Source organism: Liolophura sinensis, chromosome 8 (assembly GCF_032854445.1).
Source record: "Liolophura sinensis isolate JHLJ2023 chromosome 8, CUHK_Ljap_v2, whole genome shotgun sequence".
Lineage (NCBI taxonomy): Eukaryota > Metazoa > Mollusca > Polyplacophora > Chitonida > Chitonidae > Liolophura > Liolophura sinensis.
Window position 1 is genome coordinate 22,070,503 of NC_088302.1, and position 23,107 is coordinate 22,093,609.

The 23,107-nt window shown below is 39.2% G+C and overlaps 3 protein-coding genes across 3 annotated transcripts; 1 reads left to right on the forward strand and 2 right to left on the reverse strand.

The window, feature by feature from the left end:
* Nucleotides 1-611: 611 nt before the first annotated feature.
* Nucleotides 612-2,208, forward strand: LOC135473858 (ELMO domain-containing protein 3-like). Its single transcript, XM_064753779.1, has one exon. It carries the CDS (start codon nucleotides 854-856, stop codon nucleotides 2,168-2,170), a length of 1,317 nt encoding a protein of 438 aa, XP_064609849.1. The 5' UTR covers nucleotides 612-853; the 3' UTR covers nucleotides 2,171-2,208.
* Nucleotides 2,209-8,296: 6,088 nt separating this feature from the next.
* Nucleotides 8,297-14,592, reverse strand: LOC135473312 (solute carrier family 22 member 16-like). The gene is made up of 6 exons (XM_064753160.1): nucleotides 14,407-14,592; nucleotides 13,877-13,998; nucleotides 11,908-11,993; nucleotides 10,135-10,243; nucleotides 8,958-9,030; nucleotides 8,297-8,569 (listed from the first exon to the last, which is right to left on the reverse strand). Exons 1-6 carry the CDS (start codon nucleotides 14,590-14,592, stop codon nucleotides 8,297-8,299), a joined length of 849 nt encoding a protein of 282 aa, XP_064609230.1.
* A 1,077-nt stretch (nucleotides 14,593-15,669) lies between these two features.
* Nucleotides 15,670-18,301, reverse strand: LOC135473313 (uncharacterized). The gene is made up of 3 exons (XM_064753161.1): nucleotides 18,145-18,301; nucleotides 16,535-16,719; nucleotides 15,670-15,759 (listed from the first exon to the last, which is right to left on the reverse strand). Exons 1-3 carry the CDS (start codon nucleotides 18,299-18,301, stop codon nucleotides 15,670-15,672), a joined length of 432 nt encoding a protein of 143 aa, XP_064609231.1.
* Between the last annotated feature and the right edge of the window lie 4,806 nt (nucleotides 18,302-23,107).

Sequence of the window (23,107 nt, forward strand, 5' to 3'; positions counted from 1 at the left end):
ACTCTCAGCCAGGGGAGATAACTTTCACCTGTGTCCTATCGTCACACACACACGCCTTCCAAAATCATTTTCGTTTTCACTTTTCTAAACCTTTTTCGTAGCACGCATCCTTTTTCCTTCAATTAAATCCACGCAGCCCAACACAGCAAGGAATACTCACGGATTCCAGCAAGTGAACCAACTGATCTTTGGCTAATTGCCGGAGCATCTGAACGTCGGGAAACATAGTACCCGCCATCTTTCATCCCGAATCTGAGATCGAAATCTCTGCTGAACGCACTATGTAGGTGTTCAGAGCGCACTGATATCAGCCGACCGCATCACATTTACCATGAAATTGAGAATTTGCTTTATCATTTGTGCTTACATGCCAGACTTAGTTTGTTGCTTTTAAAGAAGTAATTGTCATTTCTCAGAAAACAAGAAAAGGCAGTCACGATCCCAGTTTATGCGAATTCTATGCGCATGGCATATATAAATGGCTTTTTGTGTGGTAGAGGATATCAATATATCCCTCTCAGGGCAGGAGCTCCGATTGTAAGACGCACTCACGTTCCTCTAAGGGAAGTAATTCTTGTCGCTTCCGGTGTATACGTTTCTAACAACAACATCGATCGGTGCCTCTCCTTCACGAAATTGTTTTCCGTGTATAGTTAGCAAGATATTTCAGATCGATGCATGGTAGGTGTTGCTCTGAAACTCTGGCAATATTTTGCTGAATTAACTGAAGAATCAACGTGGAAGGCAAGCGATTTATTTGCAACGTTTGAAATACAACAACAACAACGTATGAAATCCTTGCAGGCTGGGTAAAGTCATTCAAGAAGGTAATTCCAAGGCATACAGTGTATACATGGCGTTGACATTGGATGTTGCGGATACTGATGATTTCTGTCAATCAGATCCTCTGAACTTAGAGGAGATTAACTTCTCGTGCGTCACTGGTGGTAATGAAGTTGATGATGACGAATTTGACTGTGGAGACAACATATTTCAAAAAGTTGAAGAGCCTGTACAGGGAAATGTCATCAGCGAAAAGAACAAGTGTGTCTTGAATCCAAATTGTCAGATCGATCCAGTGGGTGAGAGACTGTACACAGAACTCCAGCCTGAAGAGGGAAAAGCCGATGTGCATTGTGAACAGATTGTCAATCCAAGAAAAGATATCATTGCAGGAGAACATAGAATTATCGACGAAACTCAGAGCACTGATGTTGATCAGGTAGGTGTAGATTTTGGGTCACATAATGGTGATGACAGCCAACCTGATTGTGTTCCATCTGAGTTGATCGCTGCCCAAGCAGAGTGGGACCAAGTACAGTGTATAGAAGCTGGTTATGCTGACCCATCTCATCCAGGACAGACCAAGGAAATCAACACATCAGCGATAACATTTAGTGAAGCCTTACAACATTTTCAGACATCTGACTTAAATCATCTGAAACCTGAGATCACAACCTCAGTCCATCGAACAGGGTTTAGTGCGTTGCGTCATTTCTTGTTCGGACCACCTGCTCTGAACAAAGAGTTGTTAACTGAGAAAGAAATGGCATTTTGTATAGCGGCTTCAGAATTTGACAATAAGAGTGATGTTCACACAAGAGTTTTGCAGACAATATACCGGACTTTAACAGGCTCCAAGTTTGACTGCCCTCGATATGGCAGCCATTTTGAAGAAATTGGTTTCCAAGGGAACGATCCTGCCACTGATCTTCGAGGCGGGGGATTTCTGGGATTAATGCACATCCTTCATCTTTTGACTGACCAGCAAACTTTGCCCTTGGCTCGAAACATATACAAACTGTCAATGGATGAAACACAAAACTTTCCTTTCTGTTTGATGGGAATTAACATATCTAGGATAACACTGCAGGCAGCAAGGGAAGGGTGCCTGAATAAGGAATGCAACCGACGAAAGCAGGTAGTTGCAGTTATGAATGATTTTTATGTGGGAACCTATCTACATTTGTACGAGATTTGGAAATATCAGCACAAAACCATAGGAGATTCTGGATTTGTTCTAAAGGACGTGGAATTCTTTGCCAAGAAAAACCCTAAGTGTATACTGAAGAAGCTGGACACATACTTAGCTAAACAGAAACAAAACTCTGGTGCGTCATCAAGTTTTACAGGGAGTGGTGATAAAGTGGCGATAGATAAGCTGACATAAAATTGGGAATCCACTTGTGATATAAAATAAAGTCCGTGATTTGTTGTAACTTACACTTGATTGAATTAGATGTGAATGTAGTACTGTACCTTCTCAATAATTTCAGACTTATTTTCAGAAAATGTATGCCACGAAGCCTTGCAAGGGCTGTTGTCTTAAGTCTATACTCTCTGTGGGGAGTAGGGGATTACTGGTAGTCAGTCAGTGACAGCTGTCCTTGCCTGTGCCACTCCTCAGTGAGCCTCGCCAGCTTGGCAAGACAGGGAGAGAAGAGACAGGCTGCCAGGTTTTTTTAAGGTTCACTTTTCGTGCAATTGAGAGGTTGTAAGAGGCAGAGATGGACTCAATGTTGCTATGAATGTCAAGATGTACAAAAAAAAAAATAAAAACACCGAGTCCATGTAGATGGCGTGTATAAGCTGCTGGGATTGGCTAGCTTTACACATCTTAGCCCGGTCAGGCCTATACTCCAGCCAGTATGCTGATAGCACCTGCTGTGGGGCGCCTCATGGGAGAGGCCTGTGATTGACCCCCTTACTCTCAATGTATCTCAGTTAGCCAGAGTCTGTGATTAATGAGATGGTGTGGTAATAGATATTATATTTATTTGTAAAGCTGGCTGTATTCTTAAAAAGAGAGTGAATCTGATGAAAATGAAATCCTGAATGCATTGTCATTAGAAACTAAGTTAGGATTTGCTTTAGTGTCATGGTGCCATGGTTTGAAAGTAAGAAAAAAAAACTCTAGACCTGCTGAAATATGACGTCTTTGCTGAAAATTACATGTAGCAGTGGTATTACCCTTAAACAAATTGGTGTATACGAAGGCTGCATGCAGTTTTTTGTAGGCTGAGCAGTCCACATCATTTCACATCATACTGCTTCAGTTCACAACCTCCTTGATTTGAAACTGCTCCAGTTTATTGCCTAAGTTCAAACACTTTGCCCTTCACCTCACCACTGTTGACTAATCGGGTGACATACACTGTATGTTTCAGTCCAGCTAGTTAGACTGCAGCTTGTGGTCAGAAGGCTTTTCATGTTAGTCGGTTAAACTGAGGACATCAGAATTGTCTGAACAACTCCAAGATGTATTTTGCTTCAGCTTTTGTACACCCATGTGTGATCACCATACAAGTGAAATTTTTTTGAATACAGTATTAATAACTGTGGATCAAGTTTACTAAAAGAAATGAATTCAGGTGCATGTGTGAGTGTACTGTATATTCTTGTTACAGCAGAGAAAACATACAATACACTGGCAGTAAATGGGGTTATATGAGCTGCATTATCATGAAGTTTAACCATTTTTAATGAGAAATACAAGTACCCATGGTGCCCTTGTTTCCCTATATCTTTTTTTATTGACATTCTTATTGCATTCCCCATAGGGGTTTCCATGATGAAGTACACCATAGAATTGAACTGCAAATTACATTTTTGTAAAAATAGTGATGTTTAGAGACAGTCCTCTTTCTAAATTTAATGATGCCCATCATCATGTAATTGTATATTCACATATACTAGAGTGTATTAACAGTGATGTTGTTAATTTGAGTGAATGATTGTAAATACACATTTGTGTAATATCATAACAGTAGTGGTGTTAATAAGTCAATTCTGGGCTTTGTACACATTCATCTATCCAGATTCCTCAACCTTTTTTTGTATATGAAAGAGAAACTTTCAGCACAACTTATTCACATTTATACATTGATTTTAGAGATAGTTGCATTGGCGAATTTCAGAGCTTCACAAAAGGTACAATTTTGTCAGCGAACCCAGAATAATGCGTCCAGAGCATGTCTAAATAAACACCTTGCAAACATGCGAGAAGGTTGAAGAATTACAGAATGAATAATGGTGTTGCTAAATCATGTACACATGCATGTACACATTATGTGTACGATAGGCTAGATAGATGGTGTCAATGCCCCTTCATATACACATTTATGTAATAATAGCCCCCATACAGAGTTATTTGTGTTATAGTGGTGTCCAGTTGGTTTGACCATTTTCTCAATACAATCGTGTTTGAATAGAGTTTGTTTACACTTGCATGTACACATTATGTGTACGATAGACTAGATAGATGGTGTTAATGCACCTTCATATACACATTTATGTAATAATACCCCCCTGACAGAGTTATTTGTGTTATAGTGGTGCCCATTTGGTTTGACCGTTTTCTTAATACAACCATGTTTGGATAGAGTTTGTTTAATAAGTTCTGTTAAGTTTATTGTATGTATACATAATGTTAATACGTTAACGGTTTGATTAATTTGATTCTGTATACAGATTTGCGAATTAGAAATGTTCTTAACACAACAATGCATGTACATATTTGTTAAGTTGTATAACAGTGAATGGCGGTGTTGTTAATTAGATAATGCATACACATGTGTGTAGCATACTCCTTTTTAAACCAGGTAGTGTAGACTTCACTTATAATTCTAAAGGCGATAGTATTATTACTTACCATACCAAATGTACATCTTGTGGGTAACATTATTTGGCCTGATCATTTCTATTTTGCGAACGTAAACACTACAAACATATAATAATGTGAGACATGTATTATGAAAACAAAAATTCATTATTAAAAAAAAAGAAAAGCATATATACATGTACATATATCTGGGCTTAATGTGGCCATTCTGCCTAACACTTCAGTACAACCTTCTCTTCTGTTAGATCACAATACTGACAGTTGTAACAGCCACCAACATGATAAAGAATATATATAATATATGTATTTGTGTTTTAGCTTAATATGATGACAGACCATCATAGACCCACCACGTTATCTGCCTGATCATGGAATGGCAACAGTTACATTTCGTCACTCAAATAAAATCATTGCAGAAAGCCTGTTAAGGCCAAAAAAAAAACCATTACATGTATATGCTTTTCGCTAGTATTTTTCACCAGATACTGTGCTTTGATATTATGAAACCCATATCAGTTGCCCTTTGAGAGAAAGCTGATTAACTATTTTTACGGTGTAATATGCATTTGACATAAAGGTGCAATTAAAAAAACTAATGTCCATTAAACATGTTTAAACATTTTCATTGTAGTTATGAAAAAAAGTGGGAAAATCAAGTACCAGTTCTTGTATTGGTATTTTAGACCAAAATGTCAACATATGAGCCATCAGCACCACTCTAGTGGTTTTTAAATGTGTGCAATCTGGTTTGTTTGACTACTTTTACCAGCAGTGCTTTTGTGGAGTGAGATTTTTATTAATAATTAATATCAACAACAAATAACCAATTCATGGCATTTGTTCTCACATGTAACATAAGGAAAAAGCAAGGATAAGCTTGTAAAGTGGTAGTGGGCAGTCTGCATATAGGTATATAAATGTTTGCATATTTATTTGTGTCTGTTAAAAAAAAAAAAATTCCCCCATTCTGTATGCATGTGGATCTGAGCATTTCATTTAAGCTTGTATGTTTATGTTTATGTTTATGTTTATCCATCAGTCCATGTCTGTAGATTTTTGCATGACCGGCCATGTATACAGATGTTTGCCCGTCCTGTCATATGTTTTGTATGTGTGCATGTCCATCCACATATTTATGGGATGTACTCATATTGTAGTTAGACGTACATGTACTGTGTAGATTTATTCATTTCCATCCACATATTTATGGGATGTACGCATATTGTAGTTAGGCGTACATGTACTGTGTAGATTTATTCATGTCCAACATCATATTTATGGGATGTACGCATATTATAGTTAGGCGTACATGTACTGTGTAGATTTATTCATGTCCAACAACATATTTATGGATGTACGCATATTGTAGTTAGGCGTACATGTACTGTGTAGATTTATTCATGTCCAACAACATATTTATTGGATGTACGCATATTGTAGTTAGGCGTACATGCACTGTGTAGATTTATTCATGTCCACCCACATAATTATGGGATGTACGCATGTTGTAGTTAGACGTACATGTACTGTGTAGATTTATTCACGTCCGTCCATTCATGTACTGTAATTCTTCAAGCTTTTCGCATGTTTGTAAGGTGTTTTTATTCAAGGATATTCAGAAGGCATTATTCTGTGTAGATTGATAAAATTATACTTTTAGTGAAGCCCTGAAATTGGCCAATCCAACCTACGTAGTTTTGTCTCCGAAATCAAATCAAAAATGTGCAGAAAGTGCACTGAAAGTTGATATTTCACATGGGAAAGGCGTGAGGAATTAGGGTAGATGTACTCCTGTATGTCCCGTTGATACACGTGCATTCATGAAGGCCCAAGTTTCCAGAGTACGCCTGCATGTGTGACTCCAACGCATGAGGATCTTTGCAAACAAATGCGTAGATAGCCATCCAAGTTTCTAGACTTACGCCTATATTCATAACATGTATACTTGTCCGTCCGTCCATGTAATTGATGTCATCCTGTACAGAACCATCCACGTAGGGGTATGATATGCTCATTGCTAGTTCTTCATATTTCAAGTTTCATCATACAAATAAGTAATTAACATGTATGCAGAAGTGGGTTGTAAAATGAAAGTTATACTTTTTGTTGTTGATACTTGTATACTGTTGCCAGTCTGTGTTATCTTCCTGTATGCCAAATAGTTATACATATACCCGTGTTCGTTGTTTGTTAATCAGTTTTATAAATGGTTACATACGTGTATGTAAGTGTGGCGTTATGTTCGTTTGTTCATGCTAGCCGTATGCCAAAGTGTAGGGTGTTTGTTTATAAACATGATCTCGTGGTTAGAGGCGCTTGCGTTTCATTTGTAGGACAACGGGGCCGGGGTTCAAACCCAGACTTGAACTGGTAATTTGTAGGTTTCCCTTTTCTCACTACTTGTGGGGCCTTAATTACAATAAGCGGTGCACAAACGTTCCTTTTTGAACAGCCTATAGTTCGTTGAAGACCGTTTGTCTTCCTTCACATTGTGGTTTCTTTGGCCTGAAGAGCAGACCGCCGCCGTATAAGTGATAATATCTTGAGATTGGCGTTAAGCGTCAATGAAATAAATTAAATAATATATATGTCTACGAAGCCTGTAATTTTAAACTGAGTAGTAAACAATAAATGCTGCAGCAGTTGTCCCTTATACTGGTGGCAAATGTTCGTAAAAAACTAAACGTCCACAATTGCCCTCATTTTGTTAACGGTGAAGAAACCGTGAACACATGCTGATTGACACACGGCAGGTTTCAATTCATTTCGATGTGAGGAAAACATGCGCAAACTAGCAATGACAACACAAGCTATACGACATCCTGAAAGAAATCATTTGTCTTACAATCATGCAGATCCCTTTGTTAAATGAATGGCCTAGACTACAGAATAAAATGTTAGAATTAAGGATGTCTACGGTGGCCACTATCATAGAGCTGCTTTATGCAGCTAAAAATGTCCGAAAAACTACAGTTAGGTTGACAGACAGACACGCTAAAAAAGTAATTATCCCGTTCTTCCCAAGCCATGCAGCTTTATAAGAAAGATTGTTGTCCCGCTACAGATAACAGTGTTACTTCAAGGTCATAAAACCGGCCCCGATAGCACAGTTGGTAGAGCGCCCGCCTCGGAAGGCGGTAGATCCAGGGCAACCCTGGGATCGGGGGTCCACACGTAAGACCTTAAAAGGGGAAGATGTTATTCCTCACCTTGCGTTCAGCATGAAGAGGATAGTGCAACGACTGGTTGACCGTATCAGCATAATGGCCCAGGCGCGCCAGTGCCTTCGGTAAGTCGTCTCAGTGAAGGACCAGATACATTCGGAGTTGTCAAGTTATGAATGTGTTAGCAGAGAACTGTGGCAGAATTTTGCTCTTGATCTGGATCCCGGAGTACAAATATCCATCTATATAATTCTGCCTTGGAATCTGGCCTGGATTTATGTATTTGAATCATCCTTAACCTGTATTGTATGATAACTATCTAAGGTGCTTGAATATAAAATACCAGAACATGTAGAGGGTTAAAAACGAGAGCGGCAAACCGTCACACGTAACAGGTGAAATGCGGTTACACAAATAATACACGAGTGCATGTAATAGATATATATATGGCTACATAAATTTTGTATTTAGATATCACCGTAATCTTTCCTAAATGGTCCCATTTTTCATACTAGTTTATCAAATCCACAGTAGTTGCAGCTTGGTATTTGACGTGCTCATTTGCCATGCAGGTGTCCATTGAGTACCACGAGAGAAACAGTTTGGACAATGACAGAACTGTTAAAGGATTCATCTGATTTATTTCTTGGACCATTTCTCGATCTCCTCGATGGTTTGAGGCAGTTCTTTGTCTTTTGTCTCCGGTAGGAAGAGCACCAAACCGCAAACTACCAGGGATAGACTTCCAAATACAGTACCTGGTACCCCACGGGTAGTACTTCATCTGAAATGGGCACAAATTATAACAGTTTAGAGAAAAAGCTTGAGGCATCATCGACGTGGAATACTATAAAAATTTCAATGAATTAATTGCTATCATTGAAAAATTTAAAATATAGATAGGGTGTGTTAGATTTCATACTGTCCTTTCCTTCGACTGTTCCCTTTATGAAAAGTTCTGAGTAGTTTTCATCTACGATGGTCAACTCTGTTTGGCTTGGGAGGAATGCCGGGTTGACAAGTTGGGTTGTTGGGAGGCGGGGTGTGGGTGGGGGTGGGGGGTGGCGGTTTCTGGTCTCCCTGACATTGACGATAGATTGTATTTTTAAATGCGCAGGCGTGGTACCTTCTAATTACACATCTGAACACTATATATATGGCTTCTGACTTACCACGAGGAGCGAGAAAGGGGCGATCATGCCACCAATACGTGCTGATGCAGAGGAGATGCCTAACCCCAGACTCCTGAAACACGACATACGGCTACATATTTATAAGGCAAATAGTTGTCACATAAATACAGCCGCATCATTCAACAAACCACAATGCCAATCTTGATTTTAGATGCATTTTCGTCTGTTTTTCTTTTCTCTTTTTATGTCACAAACTTATCAGACTATCTTGAACCAAACCCAGAGCTCACCAAGGATACTGAGCTCCCATATTTATCATACCATTGCCAATATGGTACGTTTGAACATTCATACATCGATTCAGCTAAAGTATGCCACTTCAATAAACCCATGGCATGCTTGGTACGGTCACCTAGATATCCATGACGCATGCGTGTGGACACTTTGTTTATGACTAATGCCTGAATTACTCCGCTTGCGCAAGTTTTGAGCTATGTTGTTTGTGGAAATGAAAAAAGGAGAATAATTGGTACTTTGGGGACATGAGACTACTTCGCCCTGTCTTTAAAGCGTAAACTATTAAACCACTTGGCTTTTACAAGCGGCTCTGGTTCATTGTCCCTTTCAGGACCGACTCATCCTTACACAGGCTATAGCAGATTTTCACACATCAATCAACATAAATCCAGTTAAATCCTCGTTTGTGCACGTGTTATCGTTGGAAATCGGTAATCAAAATATAAATCTATAAAGAAGGTAGCATTATAACTTTTTCAAACAGTACGATCATTTTAACATTATAAATAATATAAATGCGAATACAGAAAATTTCATTAGATTAGCGAATACCTTTCTTTATTGGCCAACAATCCCCGGTACATAGCTTCTTTCCCTGCTTTACATTAAATACTAAAACAGCTAGATGTAGCGTCGGTCATGACAATCACCAAAAGATGCTGAATGGGCAAACTAACGGCTTTGGCGCAGTTCCCAAGCCCTTATTCTGTATATGAGGTTACAAATTCAAATCCAACTTATTGTGATTCGGCTGCTCCGAGTCAGCAGGTTTGTATATCACCTGAATGGTGTCGTGTAAGTGAAATGTTAATTACTATACGGCGTTAAAACACTTAAAACTATGTACATGTAAATAATTAATTATAATACAAAATAAACCAGGTCAAGAAATCTTGTTAAGAAGTTTGGAAGTCAATACCTGAGGTTTGTAGGGTACAGCTCTTGTGTGTATGTGAAGAGAGACCCAAACGCGGCCGAGGCTCCAAACTTACCAGTTATGGACAGAGCAGTGACGACGAGACCGTTCCCTGCAAGTAATTCGTACATTTATAAAGCTATACACCCTATACAGAGTTGGTTTGAAATAGCCACTCATTTAGTGTATTGTAGAATAAGAGAAGATGATTAAATCAAAGGCAGCGGCGAGTCTGTGGGCTTCAATCTACCAATGCATAGGTAGTAGTTTGAAACTCACCTATATAGCCAGTCTACAGTTGGACAGTAAACGATCCTCTATATACACACACTGGAATGTTGAACATAGTACAGGAGTAGTATAACTCGAAGGAAAGTAATGATGTCTCGATGTATTACTTAGTGTCGAAATAAAGCGCCAAAATGTCGAGGTAACATATATTCTTTGTGCGCAACATGTACTTTGCAATGACATGCTTCTCATGCCCATATCTTAGCAACATATATGTCACAACAGGTTTTCTCCTTGCCTGTCTGAGTTACAAACGTTAATGTTTTATCAAAGAACTGCAAAAAAATGGATGTATAATATTGTCCATATATGATTGGTGCACCTAACAGCGTAGGTGTCATTGGGCATACGCCGTACTCAAGAATATTTCACTTGTACGACGGCGGCCAGCATTATGGTGGGAGGAAACCCGGGCACAGCTCGGTGGGGGAGGGGGGGGGGGACCCACGACTATTCGCAGGTTGCTGTCAGACCTTCCCACTTACGGCCGGAGAGGAAGCCAGCATGAGCTGGACTTGAACTCACATCGACCGCATTGATGAGAGACTCCTGGGTCATTACGCAGTGCTAGCGCACTAACCAACCATATATTACGAAGCATGTGGTATTTTTCGTTACATGTCTGTATATAGACCACGGCGTATATACCCATCTATGTCAAACAAGTTGTGGTTTTTGTGAAAACTTGGCTTAAAATATATAATGTGTTCGGATGATTAATTGTACATGACAGGTAAAAATGACTTTACTTGAGTGGAAGACATCCGAGAGCTTGCAGTAAAAATTAGAAACCATGGGTTTAAAAGGGTTCTGGATTTGTGCAGTGCAGGTACAGGATTATAAGGTATTTGTCGCACGAATGTGGGTCAACTGACCTAACGATGCACTGACGTACCAAGCAGTACTGAGCCCCACTGGCTAGTGATATCAAGCGGTAGACCCAATGGCTTTGTGACCATCGGCTGCAAAACATTAGGGTTTCAACGATGCTATTGTTAGATTTTTAGGACCTACATTCATGGTGTGCTGTAAGCGGGTGAAATGACTATTCTTTTGACTCAGGCGAGAACAAACCTGTAATACTGAGCCTAATTTCGGTAAATTGAAGCAGTGCAGTGGTTTGTGTTTGGCACTAATTGTCCCCAAGTGAAGGAAATTCTCACATTTACCAGCAACAAAAGTTGTTTAAGCATGTTCCGATTGAATCACTGGAAATACAACCATTCTGTATCATGTAGCTCAAGAGTGCGAGCAAACATCAATACCCTAAATTCGACAGGTGTTTTATGAACTAAATATTGTGCTTCACAATAACGATGCTCTGGGCAGGTTTACATACCCAAATAGATGAAAGACTTACGGGGATGCTAAAACACACTGCGGCAGAACCCTCTAAAACTGGAATTCCTTCTGTAAATTGGTGACAATTATCACCGCCTCAGAAATGCCAGAAATGCTCAAAAATCACCTCTCCAGAGACCTTACCATACACCTCTTTCAACGCAACAGCAGCAATGAGAGCCGTTCCAGCGATGCCATCAAAGATGAATATTGTAGCTTTCCTTCCAAACCTGTATTAAAAGACATGTGAATGAACGAAAAACTGCCAGACAATATCCAACAGGCAATTTTCACAGTTACATGTTGTGTATCACACACCCTGTCATTAAATACATAAGCAAAACCATTGCAAGCTGTTAATAATCTGGCATGGTAAGTACCTGCCCCACTTCAGATATTTTTTAATTTATTTATTTATTTGATTGGTGTTTTACGCCGTGCTCAAGAATATTTCACTTATACGACGAAGGAGGAAACCGGGCAGAGCCCAGGGGAAACCCACGACCATCCGCAGATTGCTGTCAGACCTTCCCACATACGGCCAGAGAGGAAGCCAGCATCAGCTGGACTTGAACTCACAGCGACTGCATAGGTGAGAGACTCCTGGGTCATTATGCTGCGCTAGCGCGCTAACCAACTGAGCCACGGAGGCCCCCCAGATATTTTTCAGGTACTACCAGACTATTCAATATCAACAGTATACATGTTTAACCTATGAAAACCAGCCCTTGCTTTCGAATGAAAAATAACTTACTCTTTCGAAAATATTCAGAACTGAGAGTACGTGTGTATATATACGCGTTTAGCCAATGAAAATGAGCCCTTAAGTTCGATTTGATTTGTACTCACCCATAAGGTGTAATGTCATCTACTTGTAAGTACTCTCCTTATAGGATAACACATCAGATTCAAGTTAAAGTAAATTTATTTTAGACTGACTCAGGCTAACGATCACAAAATCATTCGATTTCAATAAATCATCCATAATTTCATGGAATTCCTCGTGCTGTAGCACAGAAAGTTAAAAATGCTTGGCGAAAAATGATAAAAAGTTATCAGTTTTTCAAAATTCTGGGTGATTTACGTTAAGTCATTTTTTATAACAATGTTGGCAAGTATTGCCATGATGCTGGTAAGATAAAGGCAAACAATAATTTAACAGGAAGCCGAATTCCTGATGTATTTATTTATTGAATGTCTACCGCATGTATAACTCCGTGGAACACGCGTGCTGACGTCGAGCATTGTATGTGAATAGACTTAGTGTACAAATGCCCAATGACACCTACGCTGGTAGGTGGTTATGGCAAACTGTGACCAAAACAATCGCACATAATCGTCGTAAATCTTGGAATGGTCGTATCATATGAGGGGGGATCTTGGCAAATCTGTATGAATCTGCTTATTTATCACCGGTTGTACTGATTGTAAGGAATTTCGTTTACGATCTACATTTACAACATATTAACTACTCATAATCGATGAGCTTTTTTTTGAACAAGCTGAGAACATCTTAGACAATCTCGTTATGTGTATGACCGGGTTTGTCCATTTTATTACTTACAACAACATAACTAACGTGGATAAGTATGAGTTCTGCAACAATCATTGAGTCAGTTCAGATGTCTTGAGAACAATTTCTTGAGTTTAGGTCGGGAAAAAACGGTCGCGATTGACCATGACCAAAAATTCACCACGAATCGCAGATGTCGCAGGCATTCGAAGATTCTAGTCAGTATCATGAGCTATTTTGAAGCACCAACTTTTTTTGCAATTTTCATATTATGTTTAGAAGGCATGACTTACCCTAACGGCTGCTGTACGAATGTTTGTTTTGATTCCTATAGATTAGCCCAGTTTATATTTGTTCCATATTATTTTTAACATATTGAAGTTTCACCTCCGTTTTGATTTAGCTCAAGCACGGTAAATATTTATCGACCTAATACTGAGAAAACAATGTAATGAGATATGATTCTCTAACAACGAATCAAGACAGAGGTACTCTGCAATTGTTCAGATAGCGTTACAGCTTATCAACGTAAACTGTCTTCAGAAATAACAAAAATGTATATGCGTTCCTGCAAATACTAAATGTGGATTGTCACCATACCGTTGCATTGTTAGATAAGAGATAATGCCAGAGGGGAGCTCCACAGCTGCCATAAGAGCAAAGTTGACGAAGCGATCTCCAGCCAGTTTAGACGAGGCCAATGTCAGACAAAATACACCAGACTATTCACAATCCTGAAAAATGGTGTCCAATCTGTTATATAGAATAATGTGTTTTCGTAGGCAGCAATTAAACACTGTTCCTATTAACCCATGTGCTTCTGCATGCTAAGCGTAACATTTTTTTGTAAAATTGCCTATCGAATGCACTGAAGGCACACTGCATCACTGACCTTTCAATTGTAAAGACCATATATACAAATATATCCTGTACGGATCACTCACTCTTTTTTAATTCTCTTGGTATTTTAACATTGATAAAGCCAAATTTAGGGTCCACAAATTTAATGCGGAATTTTCTCATCTCATTAACATTATTATTGCACACATTTATTTGTGATATGAATTTCGTCAAAGAAAGTTAAAAGAAGGTCTGTATTTGTAGATGATTTGACATAGGGATTTACCTACCATCCGAGGCATGTGACGGAAGCTGTCAATAATAACCCGCCTACTTCTAACCGCGTCAAGAACTGTGTACTTCTTTGTGGGAGGAGCAACAAGTTTGTCATCAAGTAACAATTCATCGCATTCCTCTGACGTTGTCCTAGGGCTGGAAGCTTTAATATCTCCCCCTTGATCCGGAACAAACCCCATTACGCTGGGTTTCGAATCTTCGTGAAAACCTCCCGTTGTTGCCCAAAACTTCCCCTGTTTTCGCCGACGCAGTAACCTGTGAATCCGCAGGCGTACACTTTTCCCTGACGGCTGTCGGTTCGTTGTTATAAAGACTGCTTGTGGCTGATATGTTGGATAGGGATTCTTTCGGAGTAGATTTATTATCTAGCGCATTATCATGTTTTTGTGTGACTGGATGTGAAGTCACAGGTTTTAAGGCAACCTCATTTGCATCGACTTGTTATCGCCGTAATCCAGACATGTTTTGCAGAACTGTGTTGATATCTGCCTTATTTTTGCGGATAGCCTTTTGAATGATTTGTGCTGCTCTCTTGCCTTTGTTGTTTGCGTACAACCAGCGGAGGATTCATCTAGAAGACTGAGACAGTGACATAAAGATGGTAACAATTATGGAAGAATCAATGACAGAGTTAACGAATGACATCTATCTACAAGTACAAATACTTTGAGAACAAAGTTCCATTGATTTCGCTCCTTAAATAATGAATTTATAACAGCTAAGAAAGTTTGAAATTTACGAAGGGATAGCACGATGGCCAGAACGTGGAATAACTCAAGGTGAGCTAATTAAGGGCCACTATGTACAAAGAGTTGTGAATTGGTTATCTAAATAGCTATTCTTTTCAGCTGGAATGTAACCATACATTACTAATACACACATGTGAACTGCACTGTGCATTGGAAGCAATTCCGAAAAGCGTGTGCGGCTTTAAAGCATGCCCCAAAAGTTCTTTTACAACCAATTCAGTACCTTAAGTAGGAACACTGTCCAATATAAAATTTGGAAGATTCCCTGATTTTGGAAACTATGTAAATCTCTTTACGACGTTCATTTGAAAGATAATGCCTTCACGTTGTGGGCACAAGGTCCCTGTAATGACATATTAAATATGTAACAGTATTGCTGGTACGGATTATACTCACAATGTGTGGAGAAGGACCATAAGAGATGCACTACTAAAAGCCAGCTGGAGATACCGCCAGTTGTGCTCCTGGAAGAGGTAACCAAGGCCACTCATAAGGGCCAGTTTATGCTCAGGTTCCTGTACCGAGCAGGTGCACGATGGCCCTCTTCTCTACCGGGATTATCTCTAGTGGCAGAACGCTCCCTGTCATGACGATACCCTAGAAAAGTGAACGGAAGCATACAATAACCCAAAACAGCAGTGATGCAAGCATACAAGACAATAAGAGAACAGTGGTGCAAGGATGCAATAAAGCTGTAATGCAAGCATTCAGCGTGCATGTCATGTAGAGTACAAATATATCTATAGCACTATGTATAGCACTACCAAATTATGAATATGCGATATTGCGACTGGTTTTGAGACGTTTAATTTTACCTGCTGAAAAGCTCCTGTAGGAAATCGGAGGATAGAAAAAACGAGAATACTGGGAGAAAAACGCCGTCCTACTCCAATAGCGACATAGCCCATTGGCTAATGACGCAGACCCACTTTCGGCCGTAGCGGTCAGCTAAATATGGTCATCACAGTGGCTCCTAAAGCTTGGCCGGCAACAAAGATTGTCTGTGTCAGCTGCATCTGATATTCCTTTTCACAAACCAAGTCCCACTGCAAAATTGATATATTACGTACTGAACACTACAAAACAGAACCACGGCATGGAGAGTAAAATGATAGCAACGACAGCAGTGTGACAGTTGGTAAATATTCACAAGTAATTTACTTCAGCCATGGTTTCATTTTAATTGTTCAAGCTTAAATAGTAGAAACTGATACAAGCCCTGGCACCATTACCCACGCGGAAGGTACAGGAATGCAGTGATGTTAATTTCAGTTTGTTAGATGTCACTGATCTAGAATTACCCAATGCTATATTGTCTTTGACATGAAATGAATAAACGTCTCAGAATTAACAATTTTCACATTTTTCTTACCTCAGTCACGATGGTGGCCGTCTCCAGTGGCGCATCATACCAGTAGCCATGGTGACATGGTGACGTCACGTTTGTCCAAGTATTCCTCACTTTACAATCGCCTTCCTGAACGTAATGTGTAACATTGTGTTCTAACAGCCCAGTCGTGTTGTCGACAACAAAACAGGAAAAGGGTGGCTCGTAACCTGGAAACATTATTATTTCTACATAACAGTGTACAAGCAGTCTGTTTAATGAACATAAAATTCTGAAAGTCTTCTAGTTTTTAGGATAGATATTAGTTGTGCTGAATGTAAAAGACACATTTCTCTCACAGTTCATTTTTGTGGAAAAAATAAACACATGTTTAAGCTTTTCCTTTGATAGATCCTGTGAGAAAAGAGAAACTGTGTACTCTTGTTATAATTACATGTATATTGGCTAAAAGGAGCAGACCAGACGTCCCAAAAATTAGAAGAATTACAATATTTATTAACACTGTGAGTCAGTGACATTATTATTTGTCTATTTATGTTTCTTAAGCCGTTCTCAATAACGTTTTACTTACAGTTTGGTGGGCAGTTTTATCAGAGGATGAAACCGGATGCTCGTTGAAAATCTTCACCCGCACGGCAAATTACAACAGGATTATTACCAACATGCCTTACCAGAGAAAGACAAATGATGCAGCGGACTTTGTGAAACCCCACTTAAACCACCATATTGTTGATCTTTCACGGATCGTAATTATATGGAAACTTCGGCATAAAGTCCCAAATTCCATGTTCTTAAAAACCACAATCAGAACAGGAAATAGCTTAAATTGTGGCTGGTACATTGTTTTGCAGTAAAGAATCAGTGTGTGCATATTTCAAACTTCACCAAAACATGTTAATTGTATAAATGTGTTTCAAATTTTGAATTAAATCTTAAGACCTCTGATGGACGTGAACCCTGACGAGGGATCTGCGTGATTACCTGTACCTGTACTTAATGACCGAAAGACATGCACCTTAATCACTCTGCTATGACCCACAGTGGGACGTACATACCGCAGTTTCGGTTAAAAGGGACCATCCAGTGCCAACAGACACACACCTACATGTCACTATATAAAGATTTAGAATATAACGGTTAGTATCAGACATTCGAATAGTAGTCATCAACCATAACAGAAGTCCCAGGTCTCATACTATTTTGTAAAACAGCGCTCAATAAAAACTAGCGAAAGAGTTAAGGATGAGTGGAAAGTAAGAATTAAGACGGAGCTATATAAAGAGAAACGGTAAACATGTCTCAAGGTCATAATGTCAGTCAAAATACATGTTATCAGCATCCAAATTGTGTAGAATGCTAGTTTATAAACTATCCATGAAAAATATATCTCTCAAGTGCTTTGATTGAAACTGTTCATATGCAAGGTAAAATTCACAAATGGTCACACAGTAAAATCTTTCCTCTTGTAAGATTATCTCGGGAACATTTTTATTCTTAGCTTGTGACTGCTTGAAAAGCAGTAAACTTGCACGTCCATTGGAACCATGGTAACCAATACGTTCAAGAAACAAATCTGGCTGAAAAAGTAGTTTACTGTTAAAGAAATTACCTATTTGATACCGTTACAGTCTTACCCAGGAACACGATGGCCAGTAAATGAAAGTCAGGGGCTATATACTGTAGCTGAATGAGTATTAGCTGAAAGATCTGCCATCTTCCCCACGTTCCCAAGGACCTGAACACAGAATCAACATCCGGGTATGTTGTCATCTGAGAGCTTGGACCGGACATGACTGAACAGTTTTTAAAATCACCTCGGTTGGCAACACTTTCTGTGTAAAGCTTTGGATAAGCTCTATATAATATATATAAAATATGACACAGGCGATCGTGGTATTGAGGCCGACCGTCTTCTGAGCAAGATAATACGATCTCTTGACCACAGGAAAAATATCCTTCACACTCCTATTTCTAGTCACGTACATGTCGTGATTCTGCAAGTATTAACATCCAAGCTGCTGACTAATTAAATGTTTATCTTCGTTGACTTGATTTCGAGTTGAGGTTTGTCTCATCTATACGAAAGTCTTCTAGAAGAAGATATCTATCACCAGTACAGTATTAATATTATTTATATATCTATATAAGGAGCGATATCATCACCCGGGTTCACGATATCCAGTAGTTATACCGCTGAAATTAAAGTGAAAGAAAGCTAAAATATGCAGCAAGGTAAATCATAAAGACAACTGAAAACTATGCGTAAAAATACATTCACTTCTTTTTTCAGGGTGCCTCCGTGGCTCAGTTGGTTAGCGCGCTAGCGCAGCGTAATGACCCAGGAGTCTCTTACCAATGCGGTTGCTGTGAGTTCAAGTCCAGCTCATGCTAGCTTCTTCTCTGGCTCTGCCCGGTTTCCACCCACCATAATGCTGGCCGCCGTCGTATAATTGAAATGTCCATGAGTACAGCGTAAAACACCAATCAAATAAATAAATAAATAAATAAATAAATATTTTTTCAGATTTGTTTTGAGAGTGTTGAAAGACATTCCAATATTTGAAAATTATGGAGGGCTTTATGAATCACACTGACGGTATCTATAAACTATGACGACTCATTACCTTTTTTCCTGATGTTCACCAGATCGAAGGAATTTTTGGGGTAGAGACGACATTGGACCTTGGGGTAGCTACGGTAGCTCAGAAAAAAACTCTTGGATGGTATCGGCCTACACCCTCTTTGTTGTTTGGTAGCTATACCCACTTGTTTTTCTCTGCCATTGAGATTGATTCATAGATAAGTGTATATAGTATACTGTTTGTGTATACTTGTATATAAGGGTGAAGTCCGACATTCCGGGCAGACAATGAATATTCCAGGCATGAATTCCATATCAAAGTTAAAATTCGTAGTCCGCGAATGAGTTCCATGTCAAATAATAATTAAACAAGTATCTCAGTTGCGCTTTAATTGCAACTGCTTATAAAGGCATCATGCTGGTGTAATGAGCATGGCTACTCTTACGGCCCCTAGCCCCAGGTTAAGCGGTATTAAATACAGTTTGAAAATGACGAGCGTTACAGACCCTAACCGATCAGATTGTGATTCAAAAGTAACGGACGATTACGTCTTTCCCGTTAATATGTAAAGATCTCATGCTACAAGAGGCGCCATCTATGATGTTACACATGATATACAAGATAGACGGTTCACTGGGCAACCAGCGCCATCTATGTTGTTAAATACCTTGTACGTAATAGATATGTACACAGGGATAACAGCGAAGTCCATGTGGTTGATCACAATGCAGATAGCCAGAGATTCTGAACACTCAGTCTATACCTGCCAACGAGAGTGTTATACTCATTGTAAAATTTGAGAAACTCAGAATGAAGGCGTTTGATGGAGTATCCTTGACAAACTAGTTTTTGAACTAGCAACGTGTGACGCAGATTAAAGCCATCACAATTAACGCAACATCTGACAAATGCTACAAGGCGAGATATGTATACACCATATGCAGGACCCTTTGGTATACTGCTATCTAAATAAAGATAATTTACAATATCAAAATTGAAATTATCCCTTTTGTCGTAAAGGCGGCGTGAAAGGAGACCTTGTTCGTCGTTATACAGATATAGATCCAAATAAGATGTACCATCAGGACTACCTGTTGTCTCCTTTAAATCCAATGAAGGCGGATAGATTTCCTTCACCGCTTCAGTAATATGGGGATTATTTAACGCCAGTAGATCATCAATATAACGCTTGGTAAATGAAAAGGATCGAACTTTAAAGATATTACTTTTAAGTAATTTCTGCATATAGTCGTATTCATATGAAAACAGGTATAGGTCTACCAATAGAGGCGCACAATTGGTACCCATTGGAATACCTATGCACTGTTGGTAAATGGTATCTCCGAATTTCACATAGATGTTATTGATGAGAAATTCAAGTAATTCAATAAATAATCTAACATCCCATGAGTGGTAACTTTTATAAAGAGTAGAACTAAAGAAAGCCTTATTGTTTCTGACGTTAATGTAACGGTGACCTGTTTTAGTAAATACCGAGACAATTAACGACGATATTCTTTCAACAAGAGGAATCGTAGTATTCCCATGTGGATAGGTCTTTGTACGGTATATCCATATGAGCATCAAGTTCTTCTGTAAGACGTTTGGAGTTGTTAAGAATCCACATGCAGTTGACACCTGAATTTTTTGTTATGGCACAACAGTACTTATTCCAAAATGACTTTACTTCTTGTAACGCTCTCGAAAGTAGGGTTGACAAGAGTTTGGTAGTACAGCTTCTTGAACCCGCAATAAATCGAGCCTTGTATGGGGATTTATGCATTTTAGGAATCCATTAAAGTTGTGGTATTTCTGTATGACGGGTAGGTATATTTATGCGCCTTTCTTTAAGAAAAGTTTGCGTTTGTTAAATAGTTCCTCCAGAGTACATGTAGTAGCAGAATACGTGGATGTCGTTGCAGAAGCACATAGCTTTTGAACAAGAATTTGATAATAATAATTCTTGCAAATAAAGATGGCATTATTAGGAACCTTGTCTGCTACAGTGATGACAAATTTACTATGAAGGTCAGCAAGTGTTTCTTGCACAATGGGATCCTTCAGAACCTGTTTAACTTTAGGTAGAGCATCAATGTCTAGACGGTGTATAGTTAAACTAACCTTCTTTTTGACAATCTCAAGCCAATCCTTAAGTATTGAAGAATCCACTTTGTCCCGTTTTGACTATTTTTTAACATACTCCTCAAGTGCCGAGATGATAAGTTTTTTGTTTGATCGAATGTTGACATTTCTCTTTTCTCTATACTTAGGATCCCTCACGAGATTCCTTAGATCATGATTCTTAATAATATTAAGGTCACCAGTCAACACATGTTTACATTTGTCGTAGGTGAAAACTGAGGATTCACAATCACAGTTATAGCTGCCAGAAGTATACGTCGCCAAATCGAACTCCTTGATGGCCTGGGAATAATTGAAAATTTTGGAAGCGATAGGCGTTGTATACTCATAGGATATGCAAGGTGGCTCTTGGATATTAAAATAATTAGCCTAGACACAACACTACGAACATCAGGTTCACTATGATTCAGCGTGTACCAGCCTCAAAGCTAAACTTGACTCTATCCAGTGCGCCGCACTACGTATTTGTACTGGAGGCTTACGCTCCACTCCTCAGCGTATTGCAAGTCTTTTGTAACACTTACGTCGTCGGTTGCGTGTTCTAAAGTTTACTTTCAGGCTAAAGTCTGCCATTAGTAATTCTGCAACATCTGTACTTAAACCCTCATATTATGATCAGTTATATGGTAAAAACTGTAAGAAAGCCTTGCCATTTAATTTACGGTCGAACGAAATTTCTTCTTTCAGGCCAGGGATATTTCTACTCAGCCTGGTTGTGTTCCTCATTTTCCTCCCTGGAAGTTATCGAGCCCATTTGTCTCTGTGAAATTACATTCTAAAGTCAAAACGACGGATAACAGTAATGTATCGTTGTTATGTGTCAAGGACCATATTAAATCAAACTGGAACGAGCACTTACAAGTATTTACCGACGCTTCCAAATGCCCCCACAGTAACAAAGGGGGCGCATCAGTGTGTATTCCAGAAATGAGGTATGAAAAATCTTTCCGCTTGCCTGATTATGTTTCCGTGTTCACGGCAGAGCTTGCCGCAATCTTGTGTGCTCTTAACTATCTACTCGAGTTAAGGCCGATTAGGGCTGTTATTTTCACAGACTCCTTACGTTCTTTATGGGCACTTGGTAACTTTATTTGGAATAAGTCGGCTGCGCTTGTGTATGAAATACTGTGTATCTGTACCACATTGGGCTACCAAGTTGTATCTGTGGAGTTTGAAAGGGTGCCGGCCCACATTGGTGTTGAAGGAAATGAGTTAGCAGATAAACTGACCAAAAAGGCCCTTGATCTACCCAATATATCCCACACCATCTCATTTTCCGTACAAGAAGCTATTAGTTATGTCAAGCCGAAATTTATACCAGTATGGCAAAATGGATGGGATAACTCTGTTACAGGAAGATTCTTTTATTCTCATAACCCTCAAATCTCTGTAAGCTACAATCTCTCCCTCAACTGTCTCTGTGACAAAATACTCGTATTTAGACTCTTGTCTGATCACAATAAAACAAACAGCTGTTTGCATAAATTCAATCTCCATGACACGGGTCTTTGTGAGGAATGTTTAGTAGAAGATACTGTTACGCATGTTCTTTATCGTTGGAGACGTCATATTGACGCCAGGCTCGTATTTTACGCACAATTAACTCGTGCTGGTGTCAGGAACCCGTCAGAAGACACGGTTTTAAAACCGGTGAGAAATCACAATAAAGTTTTTCAGGCTGTTGCCAATTTTCTCACTCGCTGCTACAGATCCTAACACTTAAAATGTTTACTTAACGGTGTACCCAAGCATGTCTTGAATTGTTATCTATCGTTGCTTGAACATGCGTAATTTGTCAGGGGTCAAAGTCTGACATTTTCTGTGGACTCAATGTGTTAACATTCCCCCTCTTTACTGTCTACGTGTGTATCCT

Excerpts from the sequence above, each read along its gene's own strand:
- LOC135473313 (XM_064753161.1), bottom strand. The coding sequence starts at position 18,301 with ATGTCCGGTCCAAGCTCTCAGATGACAACATACCCGGATGTTGATTCT. Across the intron at positions 16,720-18,144 it reads ACTGGCCATCGTGTTCCTGG|GTTACGAGCCACCCTTTTCC; the intron begins GTAAGACTGTAA and ends TAATGTTTCCAG. Across the intron at positions 15,760-16,534 it reads CGGCCACCATCGTGACTGAG|GGTATCGTCATGACAGGGAG; the intron begins GTAAGAAAAATG and ends TCACTTTTCTAG.
- LOC135473312 (XM_064753160.1), bottom strand. The coding sequence starts at position 14,592 with ATGGGGTTTGTTCCGGATCAAGGGGGAGATATTAAAGCTTCCAGCCCT. Across the intron at positions 10,244-11,907 it reads TGCGTTGAAAGAGGTGTATG|GGAACGGTCTCGTCGTCACT; the intron begins GTAAGGTCTCTG and ends AATTACTTGCAG. Across the intron at positions 8,570-8,957 it reads CCCCTTTCTCGCTCCTCGTG|ATGAAGTACTACCCGTGGGG; the intron begins GTAAGTCAGAAG and ends TGCCCATTTCAG.
- LOC135473858 (XM_064753779.1), top strand. The coding sequence starts at position 854 with ATGGCGTTGACATTGGATGTTGCGGATACTGATGATTTCTGTCAATCA.